This window comes from Coregonus lavaretus (assembly GCF_964263955.1).
Source record: "Coregonus lavaretus genome assembly, chromosome: 26".
Lineage (NCBI taxonomy): Eukaryota > Metazoa > Chordata > Actinopteri > Salmoniformes > Salmonidae > Coregonus > Coregonus lavaretus.
In genome coordinates, this window is record NC_140013.1 from 25,358,528 (window position 1) to 25,375,865 (window position 17,338).

At 42.7% G+C, this 17,338-nt stretch overlaps 2 protein-coding genes across 2 annotated transcripts; one reads left to right on the forward strand and one right to left on the reverse strand.

Annotated features, from left to right (window-relative positions):
* The first annotated feature begins 3,343 nt into the window (after nucleotides 1-3,343).
* On the forward strand, nucleotides 3,344-4,841 carry LOC311101747 (lens fiber membrane intrinsic protein-like). Its single transcript, XM_084142929.1, has 4 exons — nucleotides 3,344-3,590; nucleotides 3,943-4,092; nucleotides 4,241-4,375; nucleotides 4,661-4,841. Exons 1-4 carry the CDS (start codon nucleotides 3,416-3,418, stop codon nucleotides 4,720-4,722), a joined length of 522 nt encoding a protein of 173 aa, XP_083999055.1. The 5' UTR covers nucleotides 3,344-3,415; the 3' UTR covers nucleotides 4,723-4,841.
* Nucleotides 4,842-5,561: 720 nt separating this feature from the next.
* LOC311101737 (heat shock cognate 70 kDa protein-like) lies at nucleotides 5,562-11,033 on the reverse strand. Its single transcript, XM_084142916.1, has 9 exons — nucleotides 10,783-11,033; nucleotides 9,225-9,434; nucleotides 8,906-9,111; nucleotides 8,554-8,706; nucleotides 7,850-8,405; nucleotides 7,459-7,661; nucleotides 7,031-7,229; nucleotides 6,262-6,494; nucleotides 5,562-6,080 (listed from the first exon to the last, which is right to left on the reverse strand). The coding sequence occupies exons 2-9, from the start codon at nucleotides 9,427-9,429 to the stop codon at nucleotides 5,892-5,894; spliced, it is 1,944 nt and encodes a 647-aa protein (XP_083999042.1). The 5' UTR covers nucleotides 9,430-9,434; nucleotides 10,783-11,033; the 3' UTR covers nucleotides 5,562-5,891.
* Nucleotides 11,034-17,338: the final 6,305 nt, after the last annotated feature.

Here is a 17,338-nt window from a genome sequence, read left to right on the forward strand (position 1 = left end):
GATGATAGCATATTTATAGTATACTAAAAGACTGAAATATAACAATGAATATAAAGTACACTTAAAAAGTTTGTTGAAGTGTAATTATAGTATATTTATAGTATACTTAAGATATTCTAGAAAAGTACAATTCGTATTTGAAGTACAGTATATTAATTGAAATTCTTTGTATATTTAAATATACTTATAATAAAAATACTTTTTTTTCACTTGGGATCGCCGGACTTGAAACCCATTGAAAATCTATGGTTTGAATTGAAGAGGGCAGTCTATAAGCACAGACAATGGACATCAAGGATCTGGCAGGATTCTGTATGAAGGAATGCTCTTAAGATCCCTCCCGATGTGTTCTCCAACACATAAAACATTTATGAGAAAAAAAGTATTACTCGTTAAACAAAATCTCTTTCTCTGAGCAATTGTATTAGTTTAAAATAATATATTTTCCCCATTTATTTGAGCATAGCTCAGTATTTATCAAGGCTCTCAATAATTACAGACCCTACTGTATATTTAAAAATTAAAAAAACCTCACTGATAAAGTTTCTTCTGATTATTTTCCCGCCTCCCAAACAACTTAACTCTCCACCGAACATTTTGAATACATAATTATTGATTTATTTTACTGAAAATGTGTTAATTATGGAATAGCACTGAATAACTTGAATCACTGCTTTGTGATTATAAAATCAATCTACCACCATTTGTTGAAGACACCTGCTACCCTAGCAAAGGAAAGTGTTACATAGTGACTCATGCATCACAGTGTGTGTTTGAAGCTGATTTTTGGAACATGGTCGGAGAATTGCTGGGCAGTTTAAATTCAATTAATTGAAAGCAGTTTTGGGAGTTCAATTGTAGTTTAACTAATGATTTTAATACCTTAACATCTGATGTTGTGAGAGATAACATTATCTCAATTTAATTTAACCAACATGAGCCCCAACTATACTTTTGTTCTTTTCTGTGTGAAATAACTACAGTGGGGGAAAAAGTATTTTGTCAGCCACCAATTGTGCAAGTTCTCCCACTTAAAAAGATGAGAGAGGCCTGTAATTTTCATCATAGGTACACGTCAACTATGACAGACAAATTGAGGAGAAAAAATCCAGAAAATCACATTGTAGGATTTTTAATGAATTTATTTGCAAATTATGGTGGAAAATAAGTATTTGGTCACCTACAAACAAGCAAGATTTCTGGCTCTCACAGACCTGTAACTTCTTCTTTAAGAGGCTCCTCTGTCCTCCACTCGTTACCTGTATTAATGGCACCTGTTTGAACTTGTTATCAGTATAAAAGACACCTGTCCACAACCTCAAACAGTCACACTCCAAACTCCACTATGGCCAAGACCAAAGAGCTGTCAAAGGACACCAGAAACAAAATTGTAGACCTGCACCAGGCTGGGAAGACAATCTGCAATAGGTAAGCAGCTTGGTTTGAAGAAATCAACTGTGGGAGCAATTATTAGGAAATGGAAGACATACAAGACCACTGATAATCTCCCTCGATCTGGGGCTCCACGCAAGATCTCACCCCGTGGGGTCAAAATGATCACAAGAACAGTGAGCAAAAATCCCAGAACCACACGGGGGGACCTAGTGAATGACCTGCAGAGAGCTGGGACCAAAGTAACAAAGCCTACCATCAGTAACACACTACGCCGTCAGGGACTCAAATCCTGCAGTGCCAGACGTGTCCCCCTGCTTAAGCCAGTACATGTCCAGGCCCGTCTGAAGTTTGCTAGAGTGCATTTGGATGATCCAGAAGAGGATTGGGAGAATGTCATATGGTCAGATGAAACCAAAATATAACTTTTTGGTAAAAACTCAACTCGTTGTGTTTGGAGGACAAAGAATGCTGAGTTGCATCCAAAGAACACCATACCTACTGTGAAGCATGGGGGTGGAAACATCATGCTTTGGGGCTGTTTTTCTGCAAAGGGACCAGGACGACTGATCCGTGTAAAGGAAAGAATGAATGGGGCCATGTATCGTGAGATTTTGAGTGAAAACCTCATTCCATCAGCAAGGGCATTGAAGATGAAACGTGGCTAGGTCTTTCAGCATGACAATGATCCCAAACACACCGCCCGGGCAACGAAGGAGTGGCTTCGTAAGAAGCATTTCAAGGTCCTGGAGTGGCCTAGCCAGTCTCCAGATCTCAACCCCATAGAAAATCTTTGGAGGGAGTTGAAAGTCTGTGTTTCCCAGCGACAGCCCCAAAACATCACTGCTCTAGAGGAGATCTGCATGGAGGAATGGGCCAAAATACCAGCAACAGTGTGTGAAAACCTTGTGAAGACTTACAGAAAACGTTTGACCTGTGTCATTGCCAACAAAGGGTATATAACAAAGTATTGAGAAACTTTTGTTATTGACCAAATACTTATTTTCCACCATAATTTGCAAATAAATTCATAAAAAATCCTACAATGTGATTTTCTGGATTTTTTTCCCTCAATTTGTCTGTCATAGTTGACATGTACATATGATGAAAATTACAGGCCTCTCATCTTTTTAAGTGGGAGAACTTGCACAATTGGTGGCTGACTAAATACTTTTTTTCCCCACTGTATGTGAAACTTACTTTTACTGCATAGTGTGGGAGCCTACTGCCAACTCATGTCCACTGTGGATGGTAGTGCAGCATTTTGAATTGAAACCACTGTGTCATCAGTATTAGTGACTTACCTAGGGCTTTAATAGTTTTGTATTTTCAGCAGATTCCCTAAAACACAAAACTCATCCCCTGTGATTGGTTGTGGCTTAGCATGCTCTATTGTGCCCCGGGGCCGTTTGTTCGCCTGGTTTCCGACGCTCAAACAAAACTTTCCTGCCAGCCTGGGCAATATTGGGTTCTGGAGTGCTTTGACAACCCCCCTGTGATATTGGAATCTCTGACTTTTTCTCAAAAGGGATATTAAAGGTAAGTTATTACTTACCTGAGTGGTGTGGGTAAAATGTGATATGTGTTTTGACATAATGTAGGTGACTTAAAGATCATATTTCTTCATAGAAAGACAGAAGAGAGAGGACAGAAGAGAGACAGATCAGTCATGTCAGGGTAAATACAGTATATCAAAGTTAAAACTATATAATGGCCATTTGAAAAGACCTTGCTCTAACAAACTGTCTAAAAGCAGTAGGCCTATGGTAAAACAAGTGGAATATGAATGTATAACTTGCAAGATTATTCTTTGAAAAAATATAATTGATTAAATGTTTAAACGGTATGTAATGTCCATCCAGACCCTTTCAACTATTCAAAGCAAACAATGTACTTTATATTGCATTACTCTATGCTGCATTCACCAGCCATGAGATGGTAGTGTATAGAGACACTTCAGTGTCCCAGCCAATTGTGTTGTAGGCTAACTGTCTCGTCTGTGTACGTCAGTGTGCTTGGCAGGATGTACAGCTTCATGGGCGGTGGGTTGTTCTGCGCTGGAGTCGGGAACATACTCCTTATTATCTCTACAGCAACCGATTACTGGATGCAGTATCGTCAATCCAACAACTACATGCATCAGGGCCTGTGGCGCTACTGTGTTCCTGGGAAATGCATGACACACACAGATAGCATTGGTAAGAGCAACATGTCCCCTTTGTCATCAAACGTACTGTAAGTGAAAGAAAGGCCTTTATGAGGTCACATTGTCATTTGTTCCAGTGTAAAAAAGCATTTCAACAATAACGCAATCAGCTCCTTTTATTTGAGCAGGTTTAGTTGGGAATAAATCACCATAATTCAACATTTGGTGCAAAATATAGAATATTGTGTAATAAGTAAATGTTCAGTGATGTCACATTTGTGTAAAGTGTGAAATGTAATTCAGTAGTATGGACAGGAACGTCACTGATAATAGTAGTAGTGCTTATTGGGTAAGTTGTACCTGTACTGGGTGTCAGCCTTGTCCTCTCTGTGCCCTGTCACCAGCATACTGGGATGCTACCCGTGCCTTTATGATCCTCTCCCTGCTGGCCTGCTTCATTGGCATCGTGATCGGTGTCATGGCCTTCATACGCTCCTCCTCCTTCAGTGGGTTTGACAAGACGTTTGCTGCCGGCATCCTCTTCTTCATCTCCTGTAAGTGTCTCCTCCTACTGTCATTTCTCCCTGTCACTCTATCAAGCACAGAAATATAATAAATTAATTATATTTCTATGCTATCAAGTCTCTGTTGATGGATGTGATGAAAGGAATAAAGCACCATTTGATTGACTACTCTCCACAGGCTTCTTTGTACTGCTGGCGATGGCTGTGTACACTGGGGTGACGGTGAACTACTACGGGAAACGATATGGGAACTGGCGCTTCTCCTGGTCCTACATCATGGGTTGGGTGGCCGTGGTCCTCACTTTCTTCTCAGGTAGGATGATGTGGTTCTGCCTATAGAGCTAAAGGACTTCATTTACTATTTGTGCGTCCCAAATGGCAACATATTCCCTTTAGTGTTCTACTTTTGACGAAGGCCCATAGGGCTCTGGTCAAAAGTAGTGCACTATATAAGGAGTAGGCTGCCATTTGAGATGCATCCAATGGCTCAGTCCAACACGATTCATTTGAAGACAAAAACATATTCACATAAGTGGATAATCCAGTATACAGTATGCCTATGAACTGAATGGTAATCTCTTCCTATTTTCTTTTACAGGTATCTTCTACATGTGTGCCTACAGGATGCATGAATGCCCGAGAAACTCCAACTCCCGCTGATCTGACAAAAAAAAAATAATACACACACCCCTAACGTCATTTCCCGTTTACCTGACCACTATTGAATAAGCATAATAAAAAAAAAGGGTAAAACCATGTCTGTTTCTTCTTTCTATTGAGTGGTGTTTAATAATTAAGAATATGCACCACAGTTATGACTATCTTCAGTTATAATTTAGTAGGTTTTTTTAAAAGCTGCAATATGTAACTTTTTGGGTGACCTGACCAAATTCAAATAGAAATGAGTTATAGATGAGTCATTCTCATTAAAAGCAAGTCTACGAAGTGGTCAATCTGTTCTATGTGCACCATTTCTATGCTTCCCGTTCTTAAGGTTAGTGTTTGTCTTTTACTTTCAGTTTAGTACACCAGCTTCAAACAGAAAATACAATATTTTTGGTTATGGAGAATATATTTCACAGCGGTTTAGATGGTACAATGATACTATGTGTTTCTTTTTACAAACTGAAATTAGGCAAACCATTATAAATTTTAGCAACCAGGAAATGGCGGAGCGATTTCTGCAAAGTGCAGCTTTAACATTTAAATTGGTATTTTATTAGGATCCCCATTAGCTGTTGCAAAAGCAGCAGCTACTCTTCCTGGGGTCCACACAAAACATGACATAATACACAATATTAATAGACAACAGCTCAAGGACAGAACTACATAAAACCATTTTTTAAAGGCACACGTAGCCGACATATCAATACATACAAACTATCTAGGTCAAATAGGGGAGAGGCGTGCCGTGAGGTGTTGCTTTATCTGTTTATAAACCCTGATGGTCACCAAGACTGTCATAGGTGTCAATATTAAAGAAGAGTCTGGTAGAGGAATGTGAATTCAAGAGATTCTTTAAGAGTTATCTTTAGCCTGCAGTGCAAAGGCAAAAACATTTTGCAGTCACAGAATTCCACTTGTGAAAAACATGCTCTGTATAGTAACCATTCACTGGTTAAACTGAAAACGTTTAACAATAGGTAGAACAGTGCCCATGAAAAATATTCAATCCATGGTTGCTTTCAGCATAAAAAGATTAATGACCAAAACAAACAAAAGTAGTCAATGCAGATTGTGAAAATAAAGGTTCAGCCCATTCCAAGCCATAGAATGTGGACCACTATTTAGCCATATCCAATCAAGAGTAAAATAATACTCTGAATGGTTTAGTCGACTTCCTCAATGGTTGGTCCAGAGGATCCGCCTCCTCCGGGTGTGGCACCACCAGCCCCTGGCATCCCCCCTGGCATCCCCCCGGGCATGCCCCCTGCACCCTGGTACAGCTTGGTGATGATGGGGTTACACACCTTCTCCAGCTCCTTCTGGTGGTGCTCAAACTCCTCCTTCTCTGCAGACTACAAGGAGAGAGGAGAAAGGAAGAGCGAGAGAGAGACAGTGCTCCAACCTTGTTTAACCACCAGACATTTGTTTAATCAAATTACAATGAGGTGAGGGACTCAGAGTGCTATACTTGACTTTAGATATGAACATTAACCCACTCCATTCTGGTTGAAGGACCCAGAGCCCGTACTGTACCTGGTTCTTGTCCAGCCAGCTGATGACCTCATTGCACTTGTCCAGGATCTTCTGTTTGTCCTCGTCGTTGAGCTTGCCCTTGAGCTTCTCATCCTCCACGGTGGACTTCATGTTGAAGGCGTATGACTCCAGGCCGTTCTTGGACGCCACCTTGTCCCTCTGGACGTCGTCCGCAGCTTTGTACTGCTCAGCCTCCTGGACCATGCGCTCTATGTCCTCCTTACTCAGACGACCTGTGGAGAGAGGGACAGACAATGAGATGGAGGCTTTGTTACCAAGCATTGTTGGAGAGGACATCCCCATTTAAAATAGTCTGCATACTTTACAATGGCATCGTGTTTAAAGCTACATTATGGGATTCAGATGTTGAAGAATCAATGGGTAAATATCAATAATTGAAATGAGCAGATTCCCAGATTTAAGACTATAGCTTTACAGGGCAATCTGCAAATGGTTCATCCATGTTTGGACTTTTAAATAAAAAATATAAAAAATGAATACATATTAATTAATAAATGTCTTAAATAAACCAAAAATAAGCTATGTAACTGTAAACACTGCATAGCCTCAAAACATGGTTAAAACTATAATTGTAATATCATGGGATGGTCAGTCCTTGCATCCATAGCTATGTCTATACATTTGAGAGTGGTTACATTTCTCCAGCCCCCTCCCTCAACTTTTCCCCCAAAACAGTGGCAGGGTAAATGCTTTGTTATTGTTTGAAATGCAGATTTCCCCTTTAAACTGTAAGAACTACTAAGTGTACCTTTGTCATTGGTGATGGTGATCTTATTCTCCTTGCCGGTGCTCTTGTCAGCGGCGGACACGTTCATGATGCCGTTGGCGTCGATGTCAAAGGTGACCTCGATCTGAGGCACACCCCGGGGGGCTGGTGGGATCCCACAAAGCTCAAACTTCCCCAGTAGGTTGTTGTCTTTGGTCATGGCTCTTTCCCCCTCATACACCTGGATAGGACACCAACACACACTCAGGTCAACACTCATGTGGATACATTCAAAGTCTCATCCCAAGTTTGAATGTAAACACTAACAAATAAAAGGAGTGTGTGGGTAAGTATTGATTCAGAACAAATTCTAGTTAAATATCAACTAGAGTATATGCTAACATTTTGACACTGATGGAAACATAATCCATTGAGGTACCTAGGAATGAGTCATAGTACATCCCCCTCACCTGAATGAGCACCCCAGGCTGGTTGTCTGAGTAGGTGGTGAAGGTCTGCGTCTGCTTGGTGGGGATGGTGGTGTTCCTCTTGATGAGCACGGTCATGACCCCTCCAGCAGTCTCAATTCCCAGGGACAGTGGCGTGACGTCCAGCAGCAGCAGGTCCTGCACGTTCTCAGACTTGTCTCCGGACAAGATGGCCGCCTGGACAGCTGTCAACAGGCACAGGGGTCATCACTCATTCTTAAACCATCAAAGCATTTATAATGTCCTTATCCATATTAGGGCTTCTCTGGATGAAGGTTAGAGAAGACAGAACAGGAAAAGACACAGCTGACCAGAGGGATTACTGGGCAAAGCTTTAGATAGAAGAGGGAGCTAGAAAAATAAAGAGCCCCACCTGCACCATAGGCAACAGCCTCATCAGGATTGATGCTCTTGTTGAGCTCCTTCCCGTTGAAGAAGTCCTGCAGCAACTTCTGGATCTTGGGGATGCGTGTGGAGCCTCCCACCAGGACGATGTCGTGAACCTGGGCCTTGTCCATCTTGGCGTCCCTCAGAGACTTCTCCACGGGGTCCAGTGTGCCTCTGAACAGGTCAGCGTTCAGCTCCTCAAAGCGAGCCCTGGTGATGGAGGTATAGAAGTCAACGCCCTCATACAGAGAGTCAATCTCAATGCTGGCCTGGGTGCTGGAGGACAGGGTGCGCTTGGCACGCTCACAGGCAGTGCGCAGACGACGCACAGCTCTTTTGTTGTCGCTGATGTCCTTCTTGTATTTGCGCTTGAACTCAGAGATGAAGTGGTTGACCATGCGGTTGTCGAAGTCCTCTCCTCCAAGATGGGTGTCTCCGGCTGTGGACTTCACCTCAAAGATCCCATCTTCGATGGTCAGGATAGACACATCAAACGTACCTCCGCCCAGGTCGAAGATTAGGACATTTCTCTCCACTCCCACCTAAAATTATTATTTTTTGAAACGTGAGTTAAATATGCATTTTTGTGAAATGTGTCTCCCAAAACACATGTCAATGGGCCTCAGGTATGCATTATGGTTCTGAGTTCTAAGTATAGTTGTTAGTGTTGATAAATATATATACATTAACCTTCTTGTCCAGGCCATAGGCGATAGCAGCAGCGGTTGGCTCATTGATGATGCGGAGTACGTTGAGTCCTGAGATAGTCCCTGCGTCTTTGGTGGCCTGGCGCTGAGAGTCGTTGAAGTAAGCTGGCACAGTGACCACTGCATTGGTTATAGTCTACAGGAGGAAAGATTTACAGTATACACAAATTAGTAATGTGTCACTTTAAGTAACAAGACAATCTTCATTTTTGGAAGTTCTCTACAGTGTGAGAAAAATGCATTTATATTTTGTTCAACCATTAAGTAACACCCCAAAGACCATAACATGCGTTGCTATGAAGACAGAGTGATAGGACTGTTGTGAGCACGCTCACCTTGCCCAGGTAGGCCTCTGCGATCTCCTTCATCTTGACCAGCACCATGGAGGAGATCTCCTCTGGGTAGAAGGCCTTGGTCTCTCCCTTGTACTCCACTTGGACCTTGGGCCGTGTCGAGTCGTTGATCACTGTAAACGGCCAGTGTTTCATGTCTGCCTGGACGACACTGTCGTCAAACTTCCGCCCTATCAGCCGCTTAGCATCTGGGAGATAAGGGGGTAAACACGAGTTAATGCCACAGATAGTCTCTCCATGTATAGTACATCTTATATACCGTACATGTTATTTAATCAATTTCCCCAAGTTAATTTCTTACCAAACACTGTGTTTGTGGGGTTCATGGCCACTTGGTTCTTGGCCGCGTCCCCAATCAGCCTTTCTGTGTCTGTGAAAGCGACATAGCTGGGTGTGGTCCTGTTGCCCTGGTCATTGGCGATGATCTCCACTTTGCCATGCTGGAAAACACCCACACAGGAATAAGTGGTGCCCAGGTCAATGCCAACTGCTGGTCCCTTTGACATGGTGTCTGAAAATGAAGAGAGAGAACATTAAAACAAACTGTGTGGTGGCAAAGTACAGATTTTTAAGAGATTTAGGTATGAACTCGTTGACCCCGGTGAGTGATCCTGAGGGTAGACTCTAGGGGACAACTATACAACTGGTCAAGTTGGATCTATTTTAGTATAGGCCTGTGACACATGATGCTATTTTCAGAAAAGTTCAGACAATAGTAGCCACAATTGTGTCATTGAAAGACCCCGGAAGCACCTGTTCAAAAGGGAGTATCGCATTAGTGGATACACACTGCTTGCAGGGCAGGTCTGCCGGTTTTGACAAGCAGAAGTGTAGCAGGTTTAGGAGAACTTACGCAGCAGGTTAGGAGAATTAACGTGGCATGTTAGGATAATTCGGTTAAGGTTAGGAAAAGGGTTAGCTAAATGCAAAAATAGTCCCAACACGACGTATCTACCTACAAACAGGTCTGCCCTGAGAACAGACTTGGTTTCCACTATGCAAGTCTGCGTTCAAAAGACTCATCCTTGTCTTGACCAACAGCTGTCTTTCAACGGGACACACTTTTCACAGCACTTCATCTCGATACAGTTATTTTAGTAGCAGGTTAGGAGAGCATTTTCACTAACCTTAACCTCAGTCTCCGGAGGCTAGGAGTGGGCGGGGTGTAAAGCAGACGTGCTTTATGACAGCAGCACCGCAACTGACAGCCGAACATCTCTAGCTTTATTTGAACTGAATAGCTAAAGCAACTCCATGCTTATTAACATTAAACGAATGAACATTGATAGAGGAATAGTTTCCAGGATTTGTTTTATCACCAATTCAAATATAAAACAAACATTTTGCCAGGAGTTTGTCACAGAGGACTCGCCCCTGCGCTGCCGCGGGTGGGTTGGGAAATTGCTGGAACATTCCGTTCAGCTTCATCACCATCAAGCAGTGCCAGCCAACTCACGTAGGCTAGACTAGGTAGGGTTGCCATTAAAATAAGTTTCATACGCAATTATTTAAACTAACATTTTACCAGCACATTAAGCAACATCGACCGAGCAAGCCAATGGTTCAACTGTATAATGTTGGAAGCCAAGCCCATGCATTCTTCACACATAACTAGCCTAACAAGAGAGCGTCCCTTGAAACTGCTAGCAAGCAAACAAACTGACATATCCGATGTAATCGTTGAAACTATTGATGCATTAGAAATCGCCATATTCAACGTTTCCTGTAAACCCAGATTCTGCTTAATAGCCAGCTATGCTGTTTCAGTATTACTTCAAGCTTGTTAGCCTAACTTACTGTTCATCATTTCCAACAATTACAATGCTGATATTCAACAGCTTCCATTTCAAAATGCTTACCTTATTAAATATTACAAATCTGCCTGAAAATGTCGCTCTGTCCAAATCTGCCTGAAAATGTCGCTCTGTCCTCGGTGGTGATTTCTGAGCAATATGAAGATTTCCGCAGAACAGTCTAGAACAAACTGATGTAGCTGGCCAATCAAGTGCCAACAGTTGTTTCACCGCGAGCTCAAATGAACCAATTAAAACATTTCCACAGCAGATAAGTTAGTTGCTACACGTTGCCTATTTTTAGAGAAAGAATGTTCGGCCTTTCCACTAATTGGATGTCTTTTGAGTACTGTAACTTTGTGAAAAAAATAAACTTTTTATTTCACCTAATTATAACATTCTATCAGAAAGATCACATGTTCAACTTAATAAAAAACACATTTTCCCACCTCCAGTGGGAATTAAATAATGACTAAAGCACGTGCCTAATAAAGGAACAAGGTTGACTGTAACGGGGTGGAGACTTCATCTTAAATCAGCCATAAATCCCCTTGTGACAGGGGGAATGGAAGCTTCTTGTGTGCCACAGCGAGGGGCAGTTAGTTGAACGCAAGCTTCACAAAAAAAAAGTACATTGTTAAAGGCCCAATTCATCTCAATATCAAATAATTTCTGGGTAACAATTAAGTATCTTACTGTGACTGTTTTCAATTTAAAAGGTCAAAACGAAACAAAAATAGCTTCTTAGCAAAGGGCAATTTCTCAAGCAAGAATTTTGCTAGGGCAGTCTGTGAGTGGTCTGAGTGGGGAGGGGAACACTGAAAACAAACTGTTACTGGCAGAGAGGTTGGAACTCTTTCTTATTGGTCTAAGAACTAATTTACCGCCTGGCAGGCCAAAACTCCATCCCACCTCATAGTGTGGAGAAAAAAATATATATATTTATATATATATACACATACAGTACATACATACATACACACACTACCGTTCAAAAGTTTGGGGTCACTTAGATGTTGCCTCCCACAAGTTGGATTGGCTTGATGGGCACTTCTTACTTACCATACGGTCAAGCTGCTCCCACAACAGCTCAGTAGGGTTGAGATCCGGTGACTGTGCTGGCCACTCCATTATAGACAGAATACCAGCTGACTGCTTCTTCCCTAAATAGTTATTGCATAGTTTGGAGCTGTGCTTTGGGTCATTGTCCTGTTGTAGGAGGAAATTGGCTCCAATCAAGCGCCATCCACAGGGTATGGCATGGCGTTGCAAAATGGAGTGATAGCCTTCCTTCTTCAAGATCCCTTTTGCCCTGTACAAATCTTCCACTTTACCACCACCAAAGCACCCCCAGACCATCACATTACCTCCACCATGCTTGACAGATGGCATCAAGCACTCCTCCAGCATCTTTTCATTTGGTCTGCGTCTCACAAATGTTCTTCTTTGTGATCCGAACACCTCGAACTTTGATTTGCCTGTCCATAACACTTTTTTCCAATCTTCCTCTGTCCAGTGTCTGTGTTCTTTAGCCCATCTTAATATTTTATTTTTATTGGCCAGTCTGAGATATGGCTTTTTCTTTGCAACTCTGCCTAGAAGGTCAGCATCCCGGAGTCGCCTCTTCACTGTTGACGTTGAGACTGGTGTTTTGCGGGTACTATTTAATGAAACTGCCAGTTGAGGACCTGTGAGGCGTCTGTTTCTCAAACTAGACACTCTAATGTATTAGTCCTCTTGCTCAGTTGTGCACCGGGGCCTCCCACTCCTCTTTCTATTCTGGTTAGAAACAGTTTGCGCTGTTCTGTGAAGGGAGTAGTACACAGCATTGTACGAGATCTTCAGTTTCTTGGCAATTTCATGCATGGAATAGCCTTCATTTCTCAGAACAAGAATAGACTGACGAGTTTCAAAAGAAAGTTATTTGTTTCTGGCCATTTTGAGCCTGTAATCAAACCCACAATTGCTGATGCTTCAGATACTCAACTAGTCTCAAGAAGGCCAGTTTTATGCTTCTTTAATCAGCACAACAGTTTTCAGCTGTGCTAACATAATTGCAAAAGGGTTTTCTAATGATCAATTAGCCTTTTAAAATGATAAACTTGGATTAGCAAACACAACGTGCCATTGGAACACAGGACTGATGGTTGCTGATAATGGGCCTCTGTACGCCTATGTAGATATTCCATTAAAAATCAGCCGTTTCCAGCTACAATAGCCATTTACATCATGAACAACGTCTACACTGTATTTCTGATCAATTTGATGTTATTTTAATGGACAATTTTTTTTGCTTTTCTATCGAAAACAAGGACATTTCTAAGTGACCCCAAACTTTTGAATGGTAGTATATATATACACTGCTCAAAAAAATAAAGGGAACACTTAAACAACACAATGTAACTCCAAGTCAATCACACTTCTGTGAAATCAAACTGTCCACTTAGGAAGCAACACTGATTGACAATAAATGTCACATGCTGTTGTGCAAATGGAATAGACAACAGGTGGAAATTATAGGCAATTAGCAAGACACCCCCAATAAAGAAGTGGTTCTGCAGGTGGTAACCACAGACCACTTCTCAGTTCCTATGCTTCCTGGCTGATGTTTTGGTCACTTTTGAATGCTGGCGGTGCTTTCACTCTAGTGGTAGCATTAGACGGAGTCTACAACCCACACAAGTGGCTCAGGTAGTGCAGCTCATCCAGGATGGCACATCAATGCGAGCTGTGGCAAGAAGGTTTGCTGTGTCTGTCAGCGTAGTGTCCAGAGCATGGAGGCGCTACCAGGAGACAGGCCAGTACATCAGGAGACGTGGAGGAGGTCGTAGGAGGGCAACAACCCAGCAGCAGGACCGCTACCTCCGCCTTTGTGCAAGGAGGAGCAGGAGGAGCACTGCCAGAGCCCTGCAAAATGACCTCCAGCAGGCCACAAATGTGCATGTGTCTGCTCAAACGGTCAGAAACAGACTCCATGAGGGTGGGATGAGGGCCCGACGTCCACAGGTGGGGGTTGTGCTTACAGCCCAACACCGTGCAGGACGTTTGGCATTTGCCAGAGAACGCCAAGATTGGCAAATTCGCCACTGGCGCACTGTGCTCTTCACAGATGAAAGCAGGTTCACACTGAGCACATGTGACAGATGTGACAGAGTCTGGAGATGCCGTGGAGAACGTTCTGCTGCCTGCAACATCCTCCAGCATGACCGGTTTGGCGGTGGGTCAGTCATGGTGTGGGGTGGCATTTATTTGGGGGGCCGCACAGCCCTCCATGTGCTCGCCAGAGGTAGCCTGACTGCCATTAGGTACCGAGATGAGATCCTCAGACCCCTTGTGAGACCATATGCTGGTGCGGTTGGCCCTGGGTTCCTCCTAATGCAAGACAATGCTAGACCTCATGTGGCTGGAGTGTGTCAGCAGTTCCTGCAAGAGGAAGGCATTGATGCTATGGACTGGCCCGCCTGTTCCCCAGACCTGAATCCAATTGAGCACATCTGGGACATCATGTCTCGCTCCATCCACCAACGCCACGTTGCACCACAGACTGTCCAGGAGTTGGCGGATGCTTTAGTCCAGGTCTGGGAGGAGATCCCTCAGGAGACCATCCGCCACCTCATCAGGAGCATGCCCAGGCATTGTAGGGAGGTCATACAGGCACGTGGAGGCCACAAACACTACTGAGCCTCATTTTGACTTGTTTTAAGGACATTACATCAAAGTTGGATCAGCCTGTAGTGTGGTTTTCCACTTTAATTTTGAGGGTGACTCCAAATCCAGACCTCCATGGGTTGATACATTTGATTTCCATTGAGCATTTTTGTGTGATTTTGTTGTCAGCACATTCAACTATGTAAAGAAAAAAGTATTTAATAAGATTATTTCATTCATTCAGATCTAGGATGTGTTGTTTAAGTGTTCCCTTAATTTTTTTTGAGCAGTGTATGTATATATATATATATATATATATATACACAGTTGAAGTCGGAAGTTTACATACACCTTAGCAAAATACATTTAAACTCAGTTTTTCACAATTCCTGACATTTAATCCTAGTAAAAATTCCCTGTTTTAGCTCAGTTAGGATCACCACTTTATTTTAAGAACATGAAATGTCATAATAATAGTAGAGAGAATTATTTATTTCAGCTTATATTTCTTTCATCACATCACCAGTGGGTCAGACGTTTACATACACTCAATTAGTATTTGGTAGCATTGCCATTAAATTGTTTAACTTAGGTCAAATGTTTCGGGTAGCCTTCCACAAGCTTCCCACAATAAGTTGGGTGAATTTTGGCCCATTCCTCCTGACAGAGCTGGTGTAACTGAGTCAGGTTTGTAGGCCTCCTTACTCGCACACACCTTGTCAGTTCTGCCCACATATTTTCTATAGGATTGAGGTCAGGGCTTTGTGATGGCCACTCCAATACCTTGACTTTCTTGTCCTTAAGCCATTTTGCCACAGCTTTGGAAGTATGCTTGAGGTCATTATCCATTTGGAAGACCCATTTGCAACCAAGCTTTAACTTCCTGACTGATGTCTTGAGATGTTGCTTCAAAATATCCACATAATTTTCCTTCCTCATGATGCCATCTATTTTGTGAAGTGCACCAGTCCCTCCTGCAGCAAAGCACCCCCACAGCATGATGCTGCCACCCCCGTGCTTCACGGGTTGGGATGGTGTTCTTCGGCTTGCAAGCGTCCCCCTTTTTCCTCCAAACATAACGATGGTCATTATGGCCAAACAGTTCTATTTTTGTTTCATCAGACCAGAGGACATTTCTCCATAAAGTACAATCTTTGTTCCCATGTGCAGTTGCAAATCGTAGTCTGGCTTTTCTATGGTGGTTTTGGAGCAGTGGCTTCTTCCTTGCTGAGCGGCCTTTCAGGTTATGTCGATAAAGGACTTGTTTTAACGTGGATATACAGTGGGGAAAAAAAGTATTTAGTCAACCACCAATTGTGCAAGTTCTCCCACTTAAAAAGATGAGAGAGGCCTGTAATTTTCATCATAGGTACACGTCAACTATGACAGACAAAATGAGAAAAAAAATCCAGAAAATCACATTGTAGGATTATTTATGAATTTATTTGCAAATTATGGTGGAAAATAAGTATTTGGTCAATAACAAAAGTTTCTCAATACTTTGTTATATACCCTTTGTTGGCAATGACACAGGTCAAACATTTTCTGTAAGTCTTCACAAGGTTTTCACACACTGTTGCTGGCCCAATTTTGGCCCATTCCTCCATGCAGATCTCCTCTAGAGCAGTGATGTTTTGGGGCTGTCGCTGGGCAACACGGACTTTCAACTCCCTCCAAAGATTTTCTATGGGGTTGAGATCTGGAGACTGGCTAGGCCACTCCAGGACCTTGAAATGCTTCTTACGAAGCCACTCCTTCGTTGCCCGGGCGGTGTGTTTGGGATCATTGTCATGCTGAAAGACCCAGCCACGTTTCATCTTCAATGCCCTTGCTGATGGAAGGAGGTTTTCACTTAAAAATGCACGATATATGGCCCCATTCATTCTTTCCTTTACACGGATCAGTCGTCCTGGTCCCTTTGCAGAAAAACAGCCCCAAAGCATGATGTTTCCACCCCCATACTTCACAGTAGGTATGGTGTTCTTTGGATGCAACTCAGCATTCTTTGTCCTCCAAACACGACGAGTTGAGTTTTTACCAAAAAGTTCTATTTTGGTTTCATCTGACCATATGACATTCTCCCAATCCTCTTCTGGATCATCCAAATGCACTCTAGCACACTTCAGACGGGCCTGGACATGTACTGGCTTAAGCAGGGGGACACGTCTGGCGCAGCAGGATTTGAGTCCCTGGCGGCGTAGTGTGTTACTGATGGTAGGCTTTGTTACTTTGGTCCCAGCTCTCTGCAGGTCATTCACTAGGTCCCCCCATGTGGTTCTGGGATTTTTGCTCACCGTTCTTGTGATCATTTTGACCCCACAGGGTGAGATCTTGCGTGGAGCCTCAGATCGAGGGAGATTATCAGTGGTCTTGTATGTCTTCCATTTCCTAATAATTGCTCCCACAGTTGATTTCTTCAAACCAAGCTGCTTACCTATTGCAGATTCAGTCTTCCCAGCCTGTTGCAGGTCTACAATTTTGTTTCTGGTGTCCTTTGACAGCTCTTTGGTCTTGGCCATAGTGGAGTTTGGAGTGTGACTGTTTGAGGTTGTGGACAGGTGTCTTTTATACTGATAACAAGTTCAAACAGGTGCCATTAATACAGGTAACGAGTGGAGGACAGAGGAGCCTCTTAAAGAAGAAGTTACAGGTCTGTGAGAGCCAGAAATCTTGCTTGTTTGTAGGTGACCAAATACTTATTTTCCACCATAATTTGCAAATAAATTCATAAAAAATCCTACAATGTGATTTTCTGGATTTTGTTTTCTAAATTTGTCTGTCATAGTTGACGTGTACCTATGATGAAAATTACAGGCCTCTCTCATCTTTTTAAGTGGGAGAACTTGCACAATTGGTGGCTGACTAAATACTTTTTTTCCCCACTGTAGATACTTTTGTACCTGTTTCCTCCAGCATCTTCACAAGGTCCTTTGCTGTTGTACTGGGATTGATTTGCACTTTTCGCACCAAAGTA

Excerpts from the sequence above, each read along its gene's own strand:
- LOC311101747 (XM_084142929.1), top strand. The coding sequence starts at position 3,416 with ATGTACAGCTTCATGGGCGGTGGGTTGTTCTGCGCTGGAGTCGGGAAC. Across the intron at positions 4,093-4,240 it reads CATCCTCTTCTTCATCTCCT|GCTTCTTTGTACTGCTGGCG; the intron begins GTAAGTGTCTCC and ends TACTCTCCACAG. Across the intron at positions 4,376-4,660 it reads GGTCCTCACTTTCTTCTCAG|GTATCTTCTACATGTGTGCC; the intron begins GTAGGATGATGT and ends TTTCTTTTACAG.
- LOC311101737 (XM_084142916.1), bottom strand. The coding sequence starts at position 9,429 with ATGTCAAAGGGACCAGCAGTTGGCATTGACCTGGGCACCACTTATTCC. Across the intron at positions 9,112-9,224 it reads CCCCACAAACACAGTGTTTG|ATGCTAAGCGGCTGATAGGG; the intron begins GTAAGAAATTAA and ends CTTATCTCCCAG. Across the intron at positions 6,495-7,030 it reads CACCATCACCAATGACAAAG|GTCGTCTGAGTAAGGAGGAC; the intron begins GTACACTTAGTA and ends CTCTCTCCACAG.